General features: G+C 40.5%; 1 protein-coding gene across 5 annotated transcripts in view; it reads left to right on the top strand.

The window, feature by feature from the left end:
• The window catches only part of LOC119966493 (enhancer of polycomb homolog 1-like), a 282,112-nt gene that overhangs the window by 218,165 nt on the left and 44,121 nt on the right, over positions 1-19,826 (top strand). For all 5 annotated transcript variants that reach the window (XR_005460782.1, XM_038798270.1, XM_038798271.1 and 2 more), the window contains 8 exons: positions 1,924-2,069; positions 2,490-2,696; positions 6,305-6,453; positions 7,838-7,997; positions 8,416-8,592; positions 9,782-9,871; positions 16,493-16,641; positions 17,842-18,194. Coding sequence is in view for 4 of the 5 variants with exons in the window: in XM_038798270.1 (XP_038654198.1) it covers positions 1,924-2,069; positions 2,490-2,696; positions 6,305-6,453; positions 7,838-7,997; positions 8,416-8,592; positions 9,782-9,871; positions 16,493-16,641; positions 17,842-18,194 (1,431 nt within the window). In the remaining variant the exon portion in view is untranslated. The remainder of the gene's footprint in view (positions 1-1,923; positions 2,070-2,489; positions 2,697-6,304; positions 6,454-7,837; positions 7,998-8,415; positions 8,593-9,781; positions 9,872-16,492; positions 16,642-17,841; positions 18,195-19,826) is intronic.

Below are 19,826 nucleotides of genomic sequence, written 5' to 3'. Positions count from 1 at the left end.
ATTGACTTCCTCCACCACAGCATGTACCACACATGGGATGCACTGTAGAATCACACCAAGGCTCCTTCGCCTGCACCTTCTAAACCCATGGGCAGCAGATGTATGGGCAAACTGCCACCTGCAAACTTCTCTCCCAGTCGCACGCATCCTGACTTGAATATTACCCATCATTCCTTCACTGTCACTGGATCAAAATACTGGAACTCGACTTCCTAACAGCAATGTTAGGTGTGTCTACACCAGTGCTTTTTTAAACTTTTTTTCCAGGGACCCATTTTTAACCAACCGGCCGACTTTTGTGACCCATACCAGCTGTCCTTCGTGACCCACCATTTTTCAATGTTACATTTCTGTTTGGGTTGTTCATCAGGGATCCTGGAGCTCACACCAGCACTGCTTTGTCCTGCCGTGGATTCTCCTGCGAAGCTTTCTCCAGATTCAGTTGTGAGATCCTGGTCTCTTTGTGTCTCTAGCCCTCTTCCTTCGTCCAAAAAGATCCATCTTCAGTTCTTCACATAATCCTGTTGCTTGCTTGCTTGCTGGAAGCTACAAAACGGAAGATGCTCTCCTCAGTAGTTTCATTCCCAGAATACATGACATCAGTGTACCAGGTGTGTAACCGGCTCTCTGCCGCCCCTTCTGGCAGGAAGACTTAAATCGATTTTGTTTTTAAAAAATCTGCTCCTGGAACAGCGTTCTGACGTACGGAGGAAGCAGTCTGCCCTGCTGGACTCCAGGCCTGCGCACTGCTACATCCTGCTGAGGGGGCATGCATGCACGGGATGACCGGCATTCTTGAAATCGGGTTGTGGCTGCCATTTTTAAAAGCTGATCGTGGTCATTGGGCACTTCTTTCGCAGATCGGGAACACTGCAACCGATCGCTCTGCTACCCACCCATGGATCGCGACCCTGAGTTTAAAAATGACTTGTCTCCACCAGCTGGACTGCAGCAGTTGAAGAAAGTGGTTCACCACACCTTAAAAGGCGATTATTGGTGGGCAATAAATGCTGGCCCAGCTAAACCCCTGTAAAAGAATATAACACTTTTTTTCTTTCAAGAAAGCAAAAGGGGAGTCTTTACAATTTGGAGAGAGAAGTGTGAGGCGGGAATTACCGCAGAATATATTGAAATGTGAAAGAATATGGGATTATGTGCTGATTTATAAATGTTAAAGGAAAAACATCACGATCTGAATGTAATCTGAATGTCCAATGATTGTTCCAAAATTGAGACGTATTATGTAAACTGTTGATTGCAAGAGTTGTAAAACGTAGTGCTTTGCTGAAAATGTGACCATTTTTAATATAAGAGGTTTACTTGATACCTTTTGCACAAGTAGTTCCAGAATGCTAGTTTGAGTCAAGAATATGTAGGAATAAGTGAAACGGATAACTCCTGTAGTTGAATGCCTCACTTTGATTACTCATGAATTTTGAATTTTTCAAAATTGGGTTACTCTGCAATCTCTGTGTACCTTAACCCAACTTTAGCTCGCACACTTCATTGCATTCTTGTGGCGTAAAATAATCTCGCGGTTTTCCTTGGCAGACAGCAATTGATTTTGAATACTGTGTTCTAAACTTTTGGAAAATGTGTTGAAAACTTGATATTGCCCTTTTTTAGTAAATAAAGCAACGTCACTTAATTCCTTTTATATGTTAGGAAAGAAAGAAAAACAGTTGGCTTCTGGTATAAATTAGTTCGTGGATTTTTGATTGTTTGGTAGCGCTCAGCAAAAAAAATGATTGCCTTGTCTTCCTATCCAAATAATTAAATATTTGTTGTTTTTTCCTCTGTAATTTCAATGCATCAAATTAAGCTAAATTTTCCATAAATGATTATCAAGTTAAAGATGCAGAGTCCTATTGAATTCCCAAACTTTGATTGATTGAATTCTGAATGTACTTTTCCTTTATCCAGCTTTTAGCTTGGACGCTGAGCAACCAGATTATGATATGGATTCAGATGATGAAGCGTTTGTGAATAAACTAAGAAAGAAGATGGACATCACTCCTCTACAGTTTGAGGAGATGATTGATCGTCTAGAAAAAGGCAGTGGTCAGCAGGTATGAAAAATATTTAGCTTGCATTTATTTATTGTGTCTTCATGTTTGCATTGTGCACCTTTAATATAGATCAAACATTATATTCCTTTTGAGGGGCAAGAAGGGGGTTGGTTGATCTTGACTGATGCCTACATAATTTTGTCCAGCATGACATTGGATGTCAACAATTCGGTGTTTGCTGTGTGACTTGCTCTACAAGTGGGTATATGAACTTGGGTGTGTTTTGGAATAAAATACTCCGGAGGGGGGAGGGCGGAAGAGTCATTTGGACTTGGAACGTTAAATCTGTTTTCTCACTTGACAGATGCTGTAAGACCTGCTGAGTTTTACCAACATTTTTTGTTTTAGAATAAAGTTGAACAAAGTGCAATGTTTAAATTTAGTCAGTGTTTTAACAGGAACTTTGATTTGTTTTATTAGCTGGTAACTCTCCAGGAGGCAAAGTTGCTGTTGAAGGAGGATGATGACCTCATCTGGGAAGTGTATGAATATTGGATTCGGAAAAGGAAAAACTGTAGAGGTTGTTCACTTATCCCAACTGTAAAACAGGAAAAACGGGATGGTTCCAGTACCAACGATCCTTATGTTGCTTTCAGGAGAAGAACTGAAAAGATGCAAACCAGAAAGGTTTGTTTGAAACCATGCATGATTGCCAGTTGTCATTTATCTAGCACTTAATAATCACTTTAGAAAACACCTTTGAAAATTAATTTATCTTTGATTTGAAATGTTGCAGTGAAAGATTTATTGATAAGCTGATGGTTCAGTGTACAAGCATGTGAAACAGGTGTATGGGACAGTAACAAAATTTCCTTCTGTAAATGGTTGTAATATATTTTTAGATTCAAAATTCTCGGTGCATAAATTATTAGCTGATTGCCATTTTATTTTTTAAATTACTGATTTGTGTATACTAATGAAATGCACTGATATTTTACGAGTGAGAAAATTCAAGAGTCGATCTGTTTTACCACCATAACAATATTTGTAATTTGGAGCTTAAAGCATCAATTATTGTTTATATAATATATTGGTTTAAAAGATCACATGCGTAATAGGAAAAAGAATATCAACGCTAGTGGTTCAGAGAATCTCCAAATTGAGTGCAGAAGCAGGCCATTCAGCCTGTTGTGCCTGCAATGGCGCTCTGTGCAATTCACTCTTCCATTCTCCTGCCTTCTCCCCATTACCCTGCACTCTTCATTTTCAGATAACCATCTAATTCCCATTGAATGCTTTGATTGAACCTGCCTCCACCACACTCGGACAGTGCAACCACTTGCTGCATTTAAAAACAAATCCTTTTTTTCCCCTTTTTTTTTTTTGCTAGTTGCTTTAAATCTGTGCCCCCTCATTCACAATCCATTCACCATCCATTCTAAAGTAAAAGGAGTTCTTTCCCCTTGACTCTGTCCAGACCCCTTATGGTTTTGAATGCCTTCATCATATCCCCCCCCCCCAAGGAAAGCAGTCCTAACTCCTCCAATTTAGTTACATCTTGTATACATTTTCGTTTAAGCTAATAAAGTTTTCACCAGAATGCAAATTAGATAAATTCTAAAACTTCATTTAGTGAAAAATTCTGTTAAAATATTGCTGTAATAGTTTCATAATTTATGCAAACTGCAGTGTCCAGACTGTTTAATGCAATCTGTATTGCTGTAGGAATTTTTTTAAATAGTCTGTGATCCCATTTATGGTTCAACATGGTTGCATTTTGAGGCTTTCTAAAACAGGCAGATGTGCAGTATGCATTTTAAGTTAATCAGCCATGATATTGAATAGAAGAGCAGGCTCAAGGGCCATATGGTCTGCAGTTCCTATTTCTTATGTGCTTAAAATAGTAGTTACTGGGCAGCACGGTGGCGCAGTGGGTTAGCCCTGCATCCTCACGGCGCCGAGGTCCCAGGTTCGATCCCGGCTCTGGGTCACTGTCCGTGTGGAGTTTGCACATTCTCCCCGTGTTTGCGTGGGTTTCACCCCCACAACCCAAAGATGTGCAGGGTAGGTGGATTTGCCACACTAAATTGCCCCTTAATTGGAAAAAAATAATTGGGTACTCTAATTTTTTTTTAATAGTAGTTACTTAATAAATATAATTAGCATTATAATGCTATTGAGTCAAGCTCTACGTTTGCGCATATGTTTGTTGAGGATGGTGCAAAGCTTGGGATAATAACTGCAAGCCCATATATTTGGGGGGCTCTCCAGTGTTTTCCTGATTTTTAAAGGAGAGCCTTGGAACGTACAACAAAATGGTGAGAACTGAACTCTGGAGCCAAAGGAATTGATCTAGAAACTATTGCAAATTATTTCCGATGAAGCCGTAATTAGCTAGCTTTGATGGCTTTGAAGCCTGGGCAATTGCAGCTGGCTTTTTCTTTTAAATTTTCATGAGCATTCTAATACCTTTATATATTCTACACTGTCTTGCGGATGGATATCACCTATAGTCAAGAGGGAAGAATGTTTGTGGAGCTGAGATATGGTAATAGGATGCAGTTGTGGAATGCATTTTGGATTAGAGTAAATGAGCTGTAAGCCTCTGGGTCTTTCTGAGAGTGTGCTTATGGGTCTATAAATAATTTTTGACATGTTGTAACTGGAGAGGAAGTTTATTAAATAATATCTTCCACATGTTTCATGGCCTATCTTTGCATGGCACATTCTGCGATCCTTGGCAAGTCATGTTGCAGCTGTATAGAACCTTAGTTCGGTCACAGAAGAGATTTACCAGGATGTTGCCTGGTATGGGGAGGGCATTAGCTATGAGGAGAGGTTGAATAAACTTGGTTTGTTCTCACTGGAACGGCGGAGGGTGAGGGGGCGACCTGATAGAGGTCTACAAAATTATGTGGCATAGACAGAGTGGATAGTCAGAGACTTTTTCCCCAGGGTAGAGGGGTCAGTTACTAAGGAGCATAGTTTTAAGATGCGAGGGGCAAGGTTTAGAGGAGATGTACAAGGCAAGTGTTTTACACAGAGGGTAGTGGGTGCCTGGAACTCGCTTCCGGAGGAGGTGGTGGAAGCAGGGACGATAGTGACGTTCAAGGGGCATCTTGATAAATACATAAATAGTATGGGAATAGAGGGATACGGACCCTGGAAGTGTAGAAGATTTTAGTTTAGGTGGGCAGCATGTTCGGCGCAGGCTTGGAGGGCCGAAGGGCCTGTTCCTTTGCTGTGCTTTTCTTTGTTCTTTCACCTGACTGGAAGAGCAGTCAAAATTGGCCCCCTTTTAAAAAAATTTAAGTCCCCAATTATTTTTCTTTCTAATTAAGGGACAATTTAGAGTGGCCAATCTACCTACCCTGCACATCTTTGTGTTGTGGGGGTGAGACCCACGCAGACACAGGGAGAATGTGCAAATTTCACACTGACAGTGATCTGGGACCGGGATCGAACCTGGGTCCTCTGCGTTTTGTGGCAGCATTGCTAACCACCATGCCACCTCAAATTTGACACCTAATGACTTATTGTTTCCTTTTTTGGGGGTTAACAAAGTTTTGCAACTTGTGCTGCTTTTCATTTCCTTTAGCTACATGATATCTTCACGCAAAACTTTGGTATGTAAATGCATGCACAACTGAAGTAGAGATTTATTTATACAGGTAAATTAGTCAAGTTCGCAAAACCCTATCAGTGACTAGAAGTAGATTGCCGGTATATTCAGTATTTATGCTTCTCCACAGAAATATTTCCTAATAACATTATATCACATGGTTTTATGTAATGTGATTCTGTTTTTGGTTGGCAAGTTGACACATGGCGATAATTACATTTTTTTTTAAATTTAGAGAAGCCAATTATTTTTTTCCAATTAAGGGGCAATTTGGCGTGGCCAATCCACCTAACCTGCACATCTTTGGGTTGTGGGGGTGAAACCCACGCAGACACGGGGAGGACGTGCAAACTCCACACGAACAGTGACCCAGGGCTGGGATTCGAACCCGGGTCCTCCGTGCCGTAGGCAGCAATGCTAACCACTGTGCCACCGTGCTGCCCTAATTTAATATTTTTAAGGCTGAATTGGATATATTCTTGACCGACAAAGAAGTCCAATTGTATAGTGGGTAGACAGGAAAGCAAAGGCCACAATCGGAGCCATGATCTTATCAAATGGCCTACTCCTATTACTAATTCATATGTTCATATAATTATGTTCATATAATTAATATTCTATTTGTTCGAGTCTAATGAAGCAATGAACTAAATGGCTTTTTCATTTCTTACAGAATCGTAAAAATGATGAAGCTTCATATGAAAAAATGCTAAAGTTGCGAAGGGATCTGAGTCGAGCTGTAACCATCTTGGAGATGATAAAACGCAGAGAGAAAAGCAAAAGAGAGCTGTTGCATCTAACGTTGGAAATTGTAGAGAAAAGGTAAATACGTGCTCTATAATGTATTCATTTGTACATTGATTTCTTAGAAATGACAATGTGAAGATTTTTCGAATTAGTTTTGAAGCTTGCATATTACCTGTTAAATTGATGATGAAGGGAATTGATTAGCCTGTCTTAAATTTATATGTGCACTACTTTTTTGTAGTTTCAATCCACAATATCTACATGGCAATATATTGTGGGAGAATTCTAGCACAGAGGATTCTTTTCTGTGTTGGTGATATGCCGAAAATGGAGGGCAGCACGGTGGAGAAGTGGTAAACACTGCCTCACGGCGCCAAGGTCCCAGGTTCGATCCCGGCTCTGGGTCACTGTCCGTGTGGTGTTTGCACATTCTCCCCTTGTTTGCGTGGGTTTTGCCCCCACAGCCCAAAGACGTGCGCAGGGTAGGTGGATTGGCCACACTAAATTGTCCCTTAATTGGAAAAAATAATTAGATACTCTAAATTTATTTTCAAAAATGTTGGAATGCTTACGTTGCATCACTTGCTTGCCTTCCCTTTTTTATTTTTGCTATTGACAAAAGTTTCTGGAAGTAATCTTTTCTGGTACTTTTCATGGACAAAAAAATTTTTTTTATTTGGTTTCCTGTAAAACTTTGTACTAGCTATCAATGTCTTTCCCTTTTTGCAACAAATCTCTGTTTCTATCTCCTCCCTTCAGTCATCCTCTGCCTCTTTATGCGTCTAACTCTTCCCGCTACTTCCATTTAAACTTGTATGTGCGCATCCTAAATAAAAGTGAGAATCGCTGGGGTGGAGTTGATTTTCTGGCTTTCGAGTAGCATAGTGGAAATTGTAACTGCATAGGAAGTTGCCATCTTCTAACTGTCATGACCATGCTCATCAGCGATATAAATGAGGCTAGCTCTCAATTTCAACTGTTGATGGTGTGTTTGGGTGACTGAATTAATTTGTTTTATGTCTGAATGGAGATCCATTGCAATTATCTGTTCATATAAAATTTAAACATATTCTTGATACTTGTTCAAATACCACATCTATAAGCTCAACAATGGAACAGGGTAAACTACTAAGAATAATATGCAGAGCAATCGAAGAGTTAATTTCTGGTTAAGTAGTAAAAGGAATATGTAGAATTTATAATAAAGTGAAACAGCTGAATTTTCTGCCATGCTTTTTTAAAAAATACCTTTTCCCATGTCGTCGCCCCCAGAAAAGGCTAGTATTTTTGAAGTTTACTTGCCTCTTGCTAATAAAGTTGCCTTTTGTTCAGTTTGTTTTGGTAGACAAAATACAAATTTGTTATGACTGATGTTGTGTTTCATATTTTGTGTCCTAGACCGCAATAAGCTAAGTTTGTAAGAGTAATTTGACTGAAATTATATCCTTTACAACCGTAGGCACAGTCTGGGTGACTTCAGTGGTGAGATTTTATCTGAAGTCATGGCGCAGCGGCAGCATGTGAAACCAACCTACACTGTGCCCATCATTCCAATATCTAATAGCAATCAGTTTAAGCATCAAGAGTTTATGGAGTTTAAAGAATTTAAAGTTAATAAGGTGAGAACTTGATCACTAACCAAAATAAATGCAATGTTCGATTGTGCAGGTCAGGGTAACATTTTTAAAAAGGGCAAATAGAGTGCTTAAGATAATCTCCATTGGGTTCTGGTGCCATCTGTTAAATCCAGTTCTGAACAGTGGTAAGAATTTTATTTTGTGATGTAACTAAATCTTGCACTGAAATTAATAGATTTAAGAACAAAGCAGTTGGTAATTCAATTAATTTGGTCAGTTACTAGCTTAGTGGAAATGCAAAATTTCTTTAAAACATATTTGAATCGCTGCATTTCAAAGGGCAAAATGGCCGTGTGTGTGTGTACCATTAATAACAGGTAATATAATTAATAACAATCACCTTACATTGGCAATTACAACATAGTATATCAATGTTTCTTCTCTGCTAATTGTGTTGTAGCAAGAGAATGTGGAGATTATACGACCCAAGAGAAAATATGAGAAGAAAAAACATAAAGTCTTACAACCAACTGCTGCTGCACCTCAGCAAACAAGCCCTGCTGCACTGCCAGTCTTTAATGCAAAGGACATAAACCAGTATGACTTTCCCAGCTCTGATGAAGAGCCCTTCTCACAGGTCTGTATCATGCTCAGTCAATGAAATTAATCAGAAGGAAATTTCAGTACCTAGTTCAGAAACAAACTAAATATCTTGATGCAGCTGATATGCAGATATAACTCCATACCTGTTTAAAGTTATATATTCTGTCCTCGTTTTCACACATTCTTCGGTCTAAACTTATAACGGTAATTATTTATTACACTATAATTGAATCCTCCCACCAGTGGTGGAATGGCAGTCCACCCATTTGTAGGAAGGCAATTATGAATTGTTAAGTTTACGTAGCCAGTATCCAATTGTGCGGAGACCTAAGGATTTTAAAAATATAATCAATCCCTGGTGAAGGAGTAGAGGCTGCATTCAGTCCATAGTTGAAGCAGGTGAGACATAATTGGACCTGAAGGTCTGCAGTGTGGAGCTGTAGGTATGAGGAGGGGTAGATGGTGAGCTTGATCAAAGACTTTGGGGGGGATGAGAGTTTGTGGAAAGAAGGGAAGGGGGACGCAGTTACCAGTTGGGGACATGGGGCAGTGCAGAAGTTTGAGTTAAGGTTGGAGGCTGGGAGGGTGTGACAAGTAAAGTTAGAGGATGAGAAGAAAGGTAAAACTGGGCAAGTGGAAGAGAGAATATACAGCATAATAAGGCAGAGCAGAGTAGGAGGCCTGGGGTTGTGGGGCAGAGAAAAGAATTGATGTCAGAATTAAGCTGAAGCTTACAAAAACTGACTATGGTACACCCATAATACTAAAGTTGGGCATAGTGGCAATTGAGGTGGAGGTAGAGAAGAGAGTGAGGGAGGGAGGAGAAGGGGCTACGGGAGGGCAGATAATAGGGCATGAGGCGGAAAGGAAAAAGGTGTCAATATGATTTAAAATATTGAGGATTATGGGAGATGGGGGAGGTCAGTAAGAATGATGGTCAGTGGCAATCTGCGGTACTCGATTGGCAGATGGGAGCAGGGAGGTATATTCACAAGCATGCTAGGGCTGCAGGTAAAACTGCAGCAGTGAAAACTATAATTTCATAGCCCTGGCTTATGAGTCCAAAGGAGGCAATAGGAGGCACCTGAAATTGTGCATTTGTTGGGAGTTGGCCAGAGGCAGACTGAAAAGGGGCCCCAGTAAGCCATCTTTGCAGGAAAGTAGACCTGCTAAACCTTTGGAAATCATTTTCAACCTTACATTCTATCTTTCTTTTGCTGAAGGTCCATTCTGCATCCTCGGAAGCAGAGGAAGAGAATGATCCAGATGGTCCTTTCGCTTTCCGAAGGAAAGCAGGATGTCAGTACTATTCTGTAAGTGCCAAAAAATTAGATGGTGTCAAGGGTAGATCTTTGTTTAAAGGTAATTCCATATTGTCTTTGTTTTAATCATCATAATGTTACATATTTGTGGTTATGTTTGCAATTACAGCATAGTTTAAATTTTCTTGATCTCCCGTGGCATTTTTAAATCTTTAAAAAAAATCTTTAGTGTCACAAGTAGGCTTACGTTAACACTGCAATGAAGTTACTGTGAAAATCTCCTAGTCGCCATACTCCAGCGCCTGCTTTGGGTACACTGAGGGAGAATTCAGAATGTCCAATTCACCTAACAAGCACGTCTTTTGGGACTTGTGGGAGGAAACCCACACACACACACACACACACACACACACACACACACACACACGGAGAACGTGCAAACTCTGCACAGGCAGTGCCCCAAGCTGGGAATCGAACCTGGGTCCCTGGAGCTGTGAAGCAACAGTGCTAACCACTGTGCTACACTGTTTAATAGTAATCCCTACAGTGAAGAAGAAGGCCATTTGGCCCATTGAGTTTGTATTGGCCCTTGGAAAGAGCACCCTACTTGAGCTCAAGTCCCCACCTATCCCTGTAACCCAGTAGTCCCACCTAACTTTTTGGGCACTAGGGGACAAATTAGCATGGCCAAACAACATAACCCTGCACATCTTTGGACTGTGGGAGGAAACCGGAGCACCCGTAGGAAACCCACGCAGACACAGAGAGAAAGTGCAAACTCCACACAGACCGTCGCCCGACGTGGGAATTGAGCCCGGGTTCCTGGAGCTGTGAGGCAGCAGTGCTTGCCACTCTGCCGATATCTTAAAATTGTTTCAGTATTTTAATATATCTTGGGCAGCACGGTAGCATTGTAGATAGCACAATTGTTTCACAGCTCCTGGGTCCCAGGTTCGATTCCGGCTTGGGTCACTGTCTGTGCGGAGTCTGCACATCCTCCCCGTGTGTGCGTGGGTTTCCTCCGGGTGCTCCGGTTTCCTTCCACAGTTCAAAGATGTGCAGGTTAGGTGGATTGGCCATGCTAAATTGCCCTTGGTGTTGGGTGGGGTTACTGGGTTATGGGGATAGGGTGGAGGTGGTGACCTTGGGTAGGGTGCTCTTTCCAAGAGCCGGAGCTGATTCGATGGGCCGAATGGCCTCCTTCTGCACTGTAAATTCTATGATTTAGATTAGAAGTACCCGTCTAGGCTGGACTGTTGAATCAAATCCAATTGGACATGCAGCAAGTTTTATACAATCTCCTCCAAAAATTAACATTAAATAATAATTCTGGTGCTAATGCTAATTTATGAAGCAATCTTTGTTATACTTGGGTAATTGTAGTGTAGATTTGTCCAGATGTGGGCATTGCAAAGTTAATCAATATTGCATATTCTCCAATGTAGCTGAGCACAACCTAAACGTGAACTCCTATTGACACTCAGGAAGCGAGCAGTAATACAAGTTATTAAATTTCTACCATTTAGTGTTCTGCCTGTTCTTCATGCTTTAATTACTTATGTGTTAACAGCCTGATCAAAAGTGATCTTGTATGTCTGTTGGGAACCTGTAATCAAGGCAAATTGGAAGATGCAGATCAGTTAGCTTTGTGACCCATGTTGTACCTTACTCTTTTAATTGCCAGCAAAACGTTTTAAAAATAGCTTAATAAAATTTGCTTGATCTTAAAAGTATCATTCTTCAGCTCCTTGTTGCTCATTTCCTAATGTCTTGTCAAGATTTGCATGTTTAATTTTTCAAAATTCCTTAGATTCGGGGGCGTTTCCATTAGATTGGAAAATAGCAAATAGTAGCTCTTTTATTCAATCAATGATGGGGACAAAAAGCAGGAAATTGCTGGCCTGTTAATTTAACATTTTCTCTATGACCGATGTTAGGAGCTATTATTAAACATGCTATAGATAGGGCAGCGCAGTGGGTTAGCCCTGCAGCCTCATGGCGCCGAAGTCCCAGGTTCGATCCCAGCTCTGGGTCACTGTCCGTGTGGAGTTTGCACATTCTCCCTGCGTTTGCGTGGGTTTTGCCCCCACAACCCAAAGGTGCGCAGGCTAGATGGATTGGCCACGCTAAAATTGCCCCTTAATTGGAAAAAATAATTGGGTACACTAAATTTATTAAAAAAAGAAAAGGAAAAAAAACATGCTATAGCAGGGCACTTAGATAAATTCAAGGTAATCAGGCAAACAACATGATTTTGAGAGGGAAATCATGTTTAACCAATTTAATGGAGGTCTTTGAAGAACGGTGGATGTGCTGAAATTAGATTTCCAGAAGGCATTTGATAAAATGCCACATCAAAGGTTATTGCAGAAAATAGAAACTTGTGGTATACAGGGTAACATATTGGCACAGATAGAAGATATTCTAGCTAGCTAACTGGAAACAGTCGGCATAAATGGGTCATTTTCTAGTTTGGCAGGATGTAAGGATTAGTGTTGCTGCAAGGATCAGTGCTGTGGCCTCAACTTTTTACAATTTGTATAAATTACTTGGATAAAGGGACCAAAGACATGGTTGCTAAATTTGCCAATTATACAAAGAGAGATAGAAAAATAAGTATGATGGAGACAGTGGCAATCACTACTGCCTCATAGCTTCAGGGTCTCGGGTTCAATTCCAGCCTTGGGTGACTGTGTGGAGATTGCACTTTATCCCCATGTCGGCATGGGTTCTTCTGGGTGCTCCGGTTTCCTCCCACAGTCCAAAGATGTGCAGGTTAGGTGGATTGGCCATGCTTAATTGCCCCTTAGTGTCAGAAAGGTTTGGTGGGGTTACTGGTTTCTGGGGATAGGTTGGAGGTGTGGGCTTAAGTAGGGTGCTCTTTCCAAGGGACGGTGCAGACTCGATGGCCCAAATGGCCTCCTGCAGATTCTAATATTCTATGGTAAGGAGGGCACAAACGCATATAGATAGGTTATGTGTGTGGGCAAATATCTGGGACGCTGAGTATAAAGTGGCAAAATGTGAATAGTCCACTTTGGCAGGAAGAATAACAAAGCACATTATCTAAATGGTGAAACATTGCAAAGCTCTAGGATGCAGGGAATGAGTTGCAAAGTATGCAAGTGTAGCAAGTAATTAAGAAAACTAAGAGCCTATTGTTTATAGCGAAGGGAATTGATGCAAAAGTAGAGGAGTTATGCTTAAGTTACGCAGAACATTGGTGAGATTACAGTGTGCAATATTGGTCTCCTTATTTAAGGAAGGCTGTAAATGCTTTGGAAGTAGATCAGAGAAGGTTTACTAGTCTAATACTTGGAATGGGCAGGTTGTCTTATGGGGGAAGGTTGGACAGGCTAAACTTGAGTCGCTCGTTTTAGACCAATTGGGAGAATCTCATTCTCTGAGTAGAGAGACTTTTGAACACTTTTTCAAAAAGATCAAGGAAGCAGTCTTTAAATATTTGAAGTCAGAGTTAAACAGATTCTTGATGATCAAGAGTGTGAAAGGTTGTCCAAGGTAGTCAGGAATGTGCAGTTGAGGTTACAATCTGATAAACCATGATTTTATTGAATGGCGGAGCAGATTAGAGAGGCCACTTTGCCTACTCCTAACTTATATGTCCGTGTATTGAGTCTTAATAGACTGAACCCATAAGGGAAATCTTCAAGTTAAAATGTGCCATATTTCGTTGATTTCTGGGTGTTGGAAGTTGTTTTTATCTACTCTGAATCACCTTACGATTAGATTAAACAATGATATGGAAGGAAATACTTTCAAAACACTGTATAAATGCAAGTAGTCAAGATGTCCTAAAGTGCTTCACAGCTAATAAATCTAGTGATGTGGTCCAAGCAAATTTGGCAGCCAGTCAACACACAGCAATAAATTGATAAATAACCAGTTTGTATGTTTCACAGATACTGGTTGAGGAATACATATTGGCCAGGACACTGGATACATTCTGTTTGTTCTTTTTCATAGGATCTTTTACATCCACTTGAAAAGACAGAGCCTCAGTTAATTTACAATCTAAAGGACCATTAGGTTTATAATGTTGTAACCCGAGATTGTGTTTGAGTTCTGCCGTAATGCTTCAACCTGGGAGTGCTGCCACTGAATAATGCAAGCACATTACCTCAAATGTGGCTTCCTGTTGAGCTTCCTCCATTCATTTCCCTCCTTCCCTACCTTTTTAAAAAAAATATTGAATTGTCACTTCCACAAAATAGTGGAGATTCCTAACATTTGGACAATAATTACGTGAGCCACTCATTTTCTGCAGAAAGCTATATTCCATGTAAACTTATAAAAAGAGCGGAATCTATGCCCAAGTGATGCACCTGGTACACATTTTGTCCTCGCCCTCTCATCCCTAAAGCACATCTGTCTTCAAATTTTTGTGTGCTTAACTAAATTACAATTAATCAAATGGCTATAAATTAGAATTGAACAAATAGGGAGCATACCGATCATTAAGCTAGATAGGAAATTGGTATTAGTAAATAAATAGTTTGGCGGAAATTAATGGGATTGAAGGAGGACAAATGTCCAGGGCCTGATAATCTTCATCCCAGAGTATTTAGGGAAGTGGCCCTAGAAATTGTAGATCCATTGGTGGTCATTTTCCAAAATTCTTTGGACTCTGGAATGGTTCCTACAGATTGGTGGGTAGCGAATGTAACCCTGCTATTTAAAAGGGAGGTAGAGAGAACACGGGGACTATAGACCAGTGAGCCTAACGTCGGTAGTACGGAAGTTGCTGGAGTCCATTATCAAGGATTTCAAAGCACAGCATTTGGAAAGCAGTGATATAATCGGACAAAGTCAGCATGGATTTATGAAAGAAAATTATGCTTGACACATCTTCTAGAATTCTTTGAAGATATAACTAGTAGAGTTGACCAGGGAGGACCGGTGGGTGTGGTTTATTTAGACTAGGCTTTCGACAAGGTTTCGGATAGCAGATTAATATGTAAAGTTAAAGCGCATGAGATTATGGTCAGTGTCTTGAGATGGATAGAAAGATGGTTAGCAGACAGGAAGAAAAAAGTTGGAATAAATGGGTCTTTTTCTGATTGGCAGGCAGTGACTAGTTGAGTACCGCAGGGATCTGTGCAAGGACCCCAACTGCTTCACATATATTAATGATTTGGATGACGAAACTAAATGTATTATCTACCAATTTGCAGATGATACAAAGTTGAGTGGGAAGGTGAATTGTGAGGATGCAGAGATGCTTCAGCGGGATTTGGACAGGCTGAGTGAGTGGGCATATGAATGGCAGATGCAGGAAAATGTGGATAATTGAGGTTATCTGCTTCGGTATCAAAAATGGGACGGCAGATTATTTTGAACGGGTGTAAATTGAGCGAGGTGGATGCTCAGCGAGACCTTGGTGTCCTCGTGCATCAGTCGCTGGAAGTAAGTGCGCAGGTACAGCAGGCAGTAAAGAAGGCAAATGGTATGTTGGCCTTCCTAGCAAGGGGATTGGAGTATAGGAATAGAAATGTTTTACTGCAATTGCTGAGGCATTGGTGCGGCCACGCCTGGAGTATTGTGCGCAGTTTTGGTGTCCGTATCTGAAGAAGGATGGTCTTCTTGTGGAGGGAGTGCAACAAAGGTTTACCACGTTAATTCCTGGGTTGGCGGGACTGTCATATGAGGAGAGGCTAAACCGATTAGGATTATAGTCACAAGAGTTTAGAAGATATCATAGAAACTTACAAAATTCTAACAGGATTAGACAGGGTAGATTCAGAAAAATGTTCCCAATAATGAGGTGTCAAGAACTAGGGGCAATAGTTTGAGAATAAAGGATAAACCTTTTAGGGCTGACGCGAGGAGAAATTTCTTCACCCAGAGTGTGGTGAATCTGTGGAATTCACTACCACAAAGTACTTGAGGTCAAAACATTTTGTAATTTCACGAAGGAATTAGATACAGCTCTTGGGGCTAAAGGGATCAAAGCTATAGGGAGAAGGTGGGGTCAGGTGAACTTGATGATCAGCCATGATCATAATGAATGGAGCAGGCTCAAAGGGTGGAATGGCCTCCTATTTTCTATGTTTCTAATTGGTTATACTTGCATGCATTTCTTATCTCAAAATGTAGGTCAGCGTAAATTATGTTCAAGTTTTGGGTGAGCTATGCCATTATTAAGATTTCTGACATTTTACTCTGCTAATACACTATGTAAATGCAAGTTGTTATTTGGAAGGAAGTTCTAAATAAAAGCCCTGAACCCAAAATCGATTGAAACACAACATTCCTTCCCATTCTCTCTCGAAAAATCGCTTGTCACAAGTAGGCTTCAAATGAAGTTACTGTGAAACGCCCCTAGTCGCCACATTCCGGCACCTGTTCGGGGAGGCTGGTACTGGGAACTCTTCTGCAACTGGAAGATCTATCATTATATTTTGAAACCTATTTACAAAGCAAAACTCATGGTGCAAGGTATTGAAATAGAAAACTTTTAATAGTTCTGCACGTGAGCAGTATGAATGCTTGTGTAATACAAATGGTTAAAGAACATGCTTCTGTATTCTTTATAAATGCAGTGCTGACTTTATTAGCCAGTTCAAAGTGGGAATTATAATTATTGGGAAAGAAAGTATTGCTAAAATACAAATGTTTTGGTTCACCGAGGTAAATTTATGTTCTTTCTTTCAGCCTCGTTTGGACCAAACCGGAAACTGGCCATGGTGTAGTCCAGAAAAGGGAGGATTAGGAGATATTCGCTACAGATACTGCCTCACCACGCTGACTGTCCCCAGGAGGTGTATTGGTTTTGCACGAAGACGCGTTGGACGAGGCGGAAGGTCAGTAAATCTAGTTAATTGTTTTAAACTATTGAGGAACTTGCACTTGCAGAAATCTTAAATACATTTAACAGTAAGATGCTGCTTTGTAGTAAAGGCTATGTGCTGAAATTCAAACTATTGAAAACTGTTGGAATCTTAAATGCAGTGGATAAATGAAAATCAAGTCATCCAATGATCTGTTTTCCTCTGTCGACCCTGTGTTTGGTTGTTTCTCAGTAAAGCGTGTATCACTACCGCATAATAATGCATTAGTGTGAGGGGTTGGGTTTTGTTGCATATGCAACATCATAGTATGTAACTTGTAGGAGATTGGATTGTCACGTGCAGCAGTTAATAGGGATTTGATTTGACCATATTATCAGTAATAGAGAACGTTGTAATGTCATTAATAGTATTTTCTGATGGAGCAGTACAGTCCAATGTTAATAACAACCTTTGGTAACATTGTTAGTCTTAGTGTCAGATTCCTTGGCAGGGCATATTATTTGCAGAGCAATTCTATTTAAACAATTGTAATAGAGACAAAGTTATTTCGTTTTTAAAAAAATTTATAGTACCTGATTATTTTTTTCCAATTAAGGGGCAATTTAGCGTGGCCAATCCACTTGCCCGTCGCATCTTTTGAGTTGTAGAGGTGAAACCCACGCAGACACGAGGAGAATGTGCAAACTCCACACGGACAGTGACGCAGGGCCAGGATTCGAACCCGGGTCCTCAGTGCCGTAGGCAGCAGTGCTAACCACTGTGCCATGTGCCGCCCCAAGACAAAGTTATTTCTGAATTCAATATTATTAAAGTTGAACTGAGCAATGAGTAATTTTGAAACAAAAACAAAATTCTGGATAAACTCAGCATGTCTGGCAACATCTTTGGAGAAAAACAGAGTTAATGTTTCTGAAATAAATGACCCTTCTACAGAACGTCTGATGCTGCCAGGCCTAAGTTTATCTAGCATTTTCTGTTTTTATTTCAGATTTCCAGCATCCGCAGTATTTTGCTTTTAAGTGAGTAATTTTGCACTGGTTCCTAATTTTCAGGAATTTGATTTTACGTCTGTGGTATACTTTGTTTTAACAACTTTCTATATTTCTATGTCAGGTTTTTTTATTTGCTGACTTCTGGTAGAATCCTTGTAATGAATCATATACTGAATTAATATCCCACGTTCATGGGTGCTTTCATTTCCTCTTCCTATAGGGTTTTGTTGGACCGAGCGCACACGGAAAATGATGTCGTTTTTCATCAGTTGGATCCTGAGATACTATCTTCCCCACCCCACTCTCCAATTAATGAATTTGCCAATACCTCACAAATAAATACCTCGGATCGCCCCTCTAGAGACCTCACGCAGATTCTAGCAAACATTAAGGAATGTCGGTGGCGGCATTTCAGACCCCGATCACCAACCCTTCAGGACAATGATGGTGATGAACTCTTCTCCCGAAAGCTGTATCGGGGTGTAAATCGAATCGTAACAGCACAACCTGGGACCCAGCCATGTAGTACCTCTGTCTCCAAAGGCAGTGGCACTGGTTCAACACAAAATAGTGGTATGTGCTGTGATTACTCAAACAGTAATTTATCTAATAAACATGTGATTGCATTGCAATTCAGGCATGTAATATTTCATTATTTTGAGAAATCCAAGACTGACTTAAATACAACTGTCTGCAAAGTCTTTCTTTTAGTATACTTCAGATGCTAATAAAATTATGTGTAAATTGACTGTCATTGTGTGGAAGTTTGAGTAGAATGTTTGTGACAACACATTTGTTTCTGAAAATGGGCTAAACATGAAGCAGAAATTATTTATTGTTTTACAATGGGTTACTTCATTTTTTGCAAAAATATAAATGGAAATTAATGTTTAATTTTCTGAGGAGCTATTTTTCTCAACTTTTAGGAATCGTGAAAACCTGAACTTTCTTTAGTAGGTCTTAAAGTTTGCAATGAAACAGGGAGGAAAAGGACTTTCTTCTAGTAAAACCCAGCATTATGGTTTCAGCACTTCTTGATGGTTGTGAGCTCCATTGGAATGCAGGTTGTTTCCATTTCTCCCAATATACTGTTTTATTATTAGGTAAAATGTGATTCTAAATGCAATGAGCACTTATAAGAACAACTAGTTTGTTGGTAAAAATAATGTACAGCGATTTATATTGTCAAAGGTAGTAAATGTTACTCGTGAATGTAACCTTGCTGAATGAGCATGAGAAGGACTGGTTGGTTGGAATAATCCTAGCTTTTCTGTGGTAAGGGGAAAGTGATTTCCAGATGTGAAAATAGACACTATTGAAACAAGGTTCTGAAGAGGCTATTTGGAGCAGATGTTGAAAGGATGTTGCCTTTTGTGGGGAATCTCGAACTAGGGTACATAGTTTAAAACTAAGGGATCTCCCCATTTAAGACGGAGGTGAGGGGAAATTCCTCCTGAGAATTGTTAGGTTTTGGAATTCTCTTGCACGGGAACAGTGGATCATTGAATCTGTTCAATCTGATTTTTAATCCACAAGGAGGTCTACTTCTCCAGGGTGGGGGCAGCAGGAAAGTAAAATTGAGGCCACAGTCAGATCATCTTTGATCTTATTGAATGGCAGTGTAGGTTCTAGGCGGGACTCGGCATTATTTTTGTGTTCCTACATTTTCAGAAATGAGGAGAAAGCGCTTTACTGAAAAATTAATAAAGTTGAATTAGAAAGATAGGAGCAGGAGGAAGCCATTCGGTCCTTCGAGCCTGCTCCACCATTTGTCACGATCATGGCCGATCGTCCGACTCAGTAGCCTGGGGAGATCCCCATAACCTTTGATCCCTTCGCCGTAACTGCCATATCTAGCCGCCTCTTGAATGCATTCAGTGTCTTGGCCTAGCTACTTCTTATGGTAGAGAATTCCACAGGTTTACCACTCTTTGGGTGAAGAAATGTCTCCTCATCTCTGTTCTAAATGGTCTACCCTGAATCGTCAGACTGTGACCCTGGTTCTGGACACACCCATCATCGGGAACATCCTCCCTGCATCCACCCTACCTAGTCCAGTTAGAATTTTATAAGTCTCTGAGATAACCCCCCGCCCTTCATTCCTCTGAACTCCAGCTAAAACATCCTAATCTAGTCAATCTACGTCAGTCTAGCCATCCCACAGGATCAGCCTGGTAAACCTTCACTGCACACCCTCAAGAAGAA

The sequence above is a fragment of the Scyliorhinus canicula genome, chromosome 5 (assembly GCF_902713615.1).
Source record: "Scyliorhinus canicula chromosome 5, sScyCan1.1, whole genome shotgun sequence".
NCBI lineage: Eukaryota > Metazoa > Chordata > Chondrichthyes > Carcharhiniformes > Scyliorhinidae > Scyliorhinus > Scyliorhinus canicula.
This window is presented reverse-complemented; position numbering and strand designations above follow the sequence as displayed.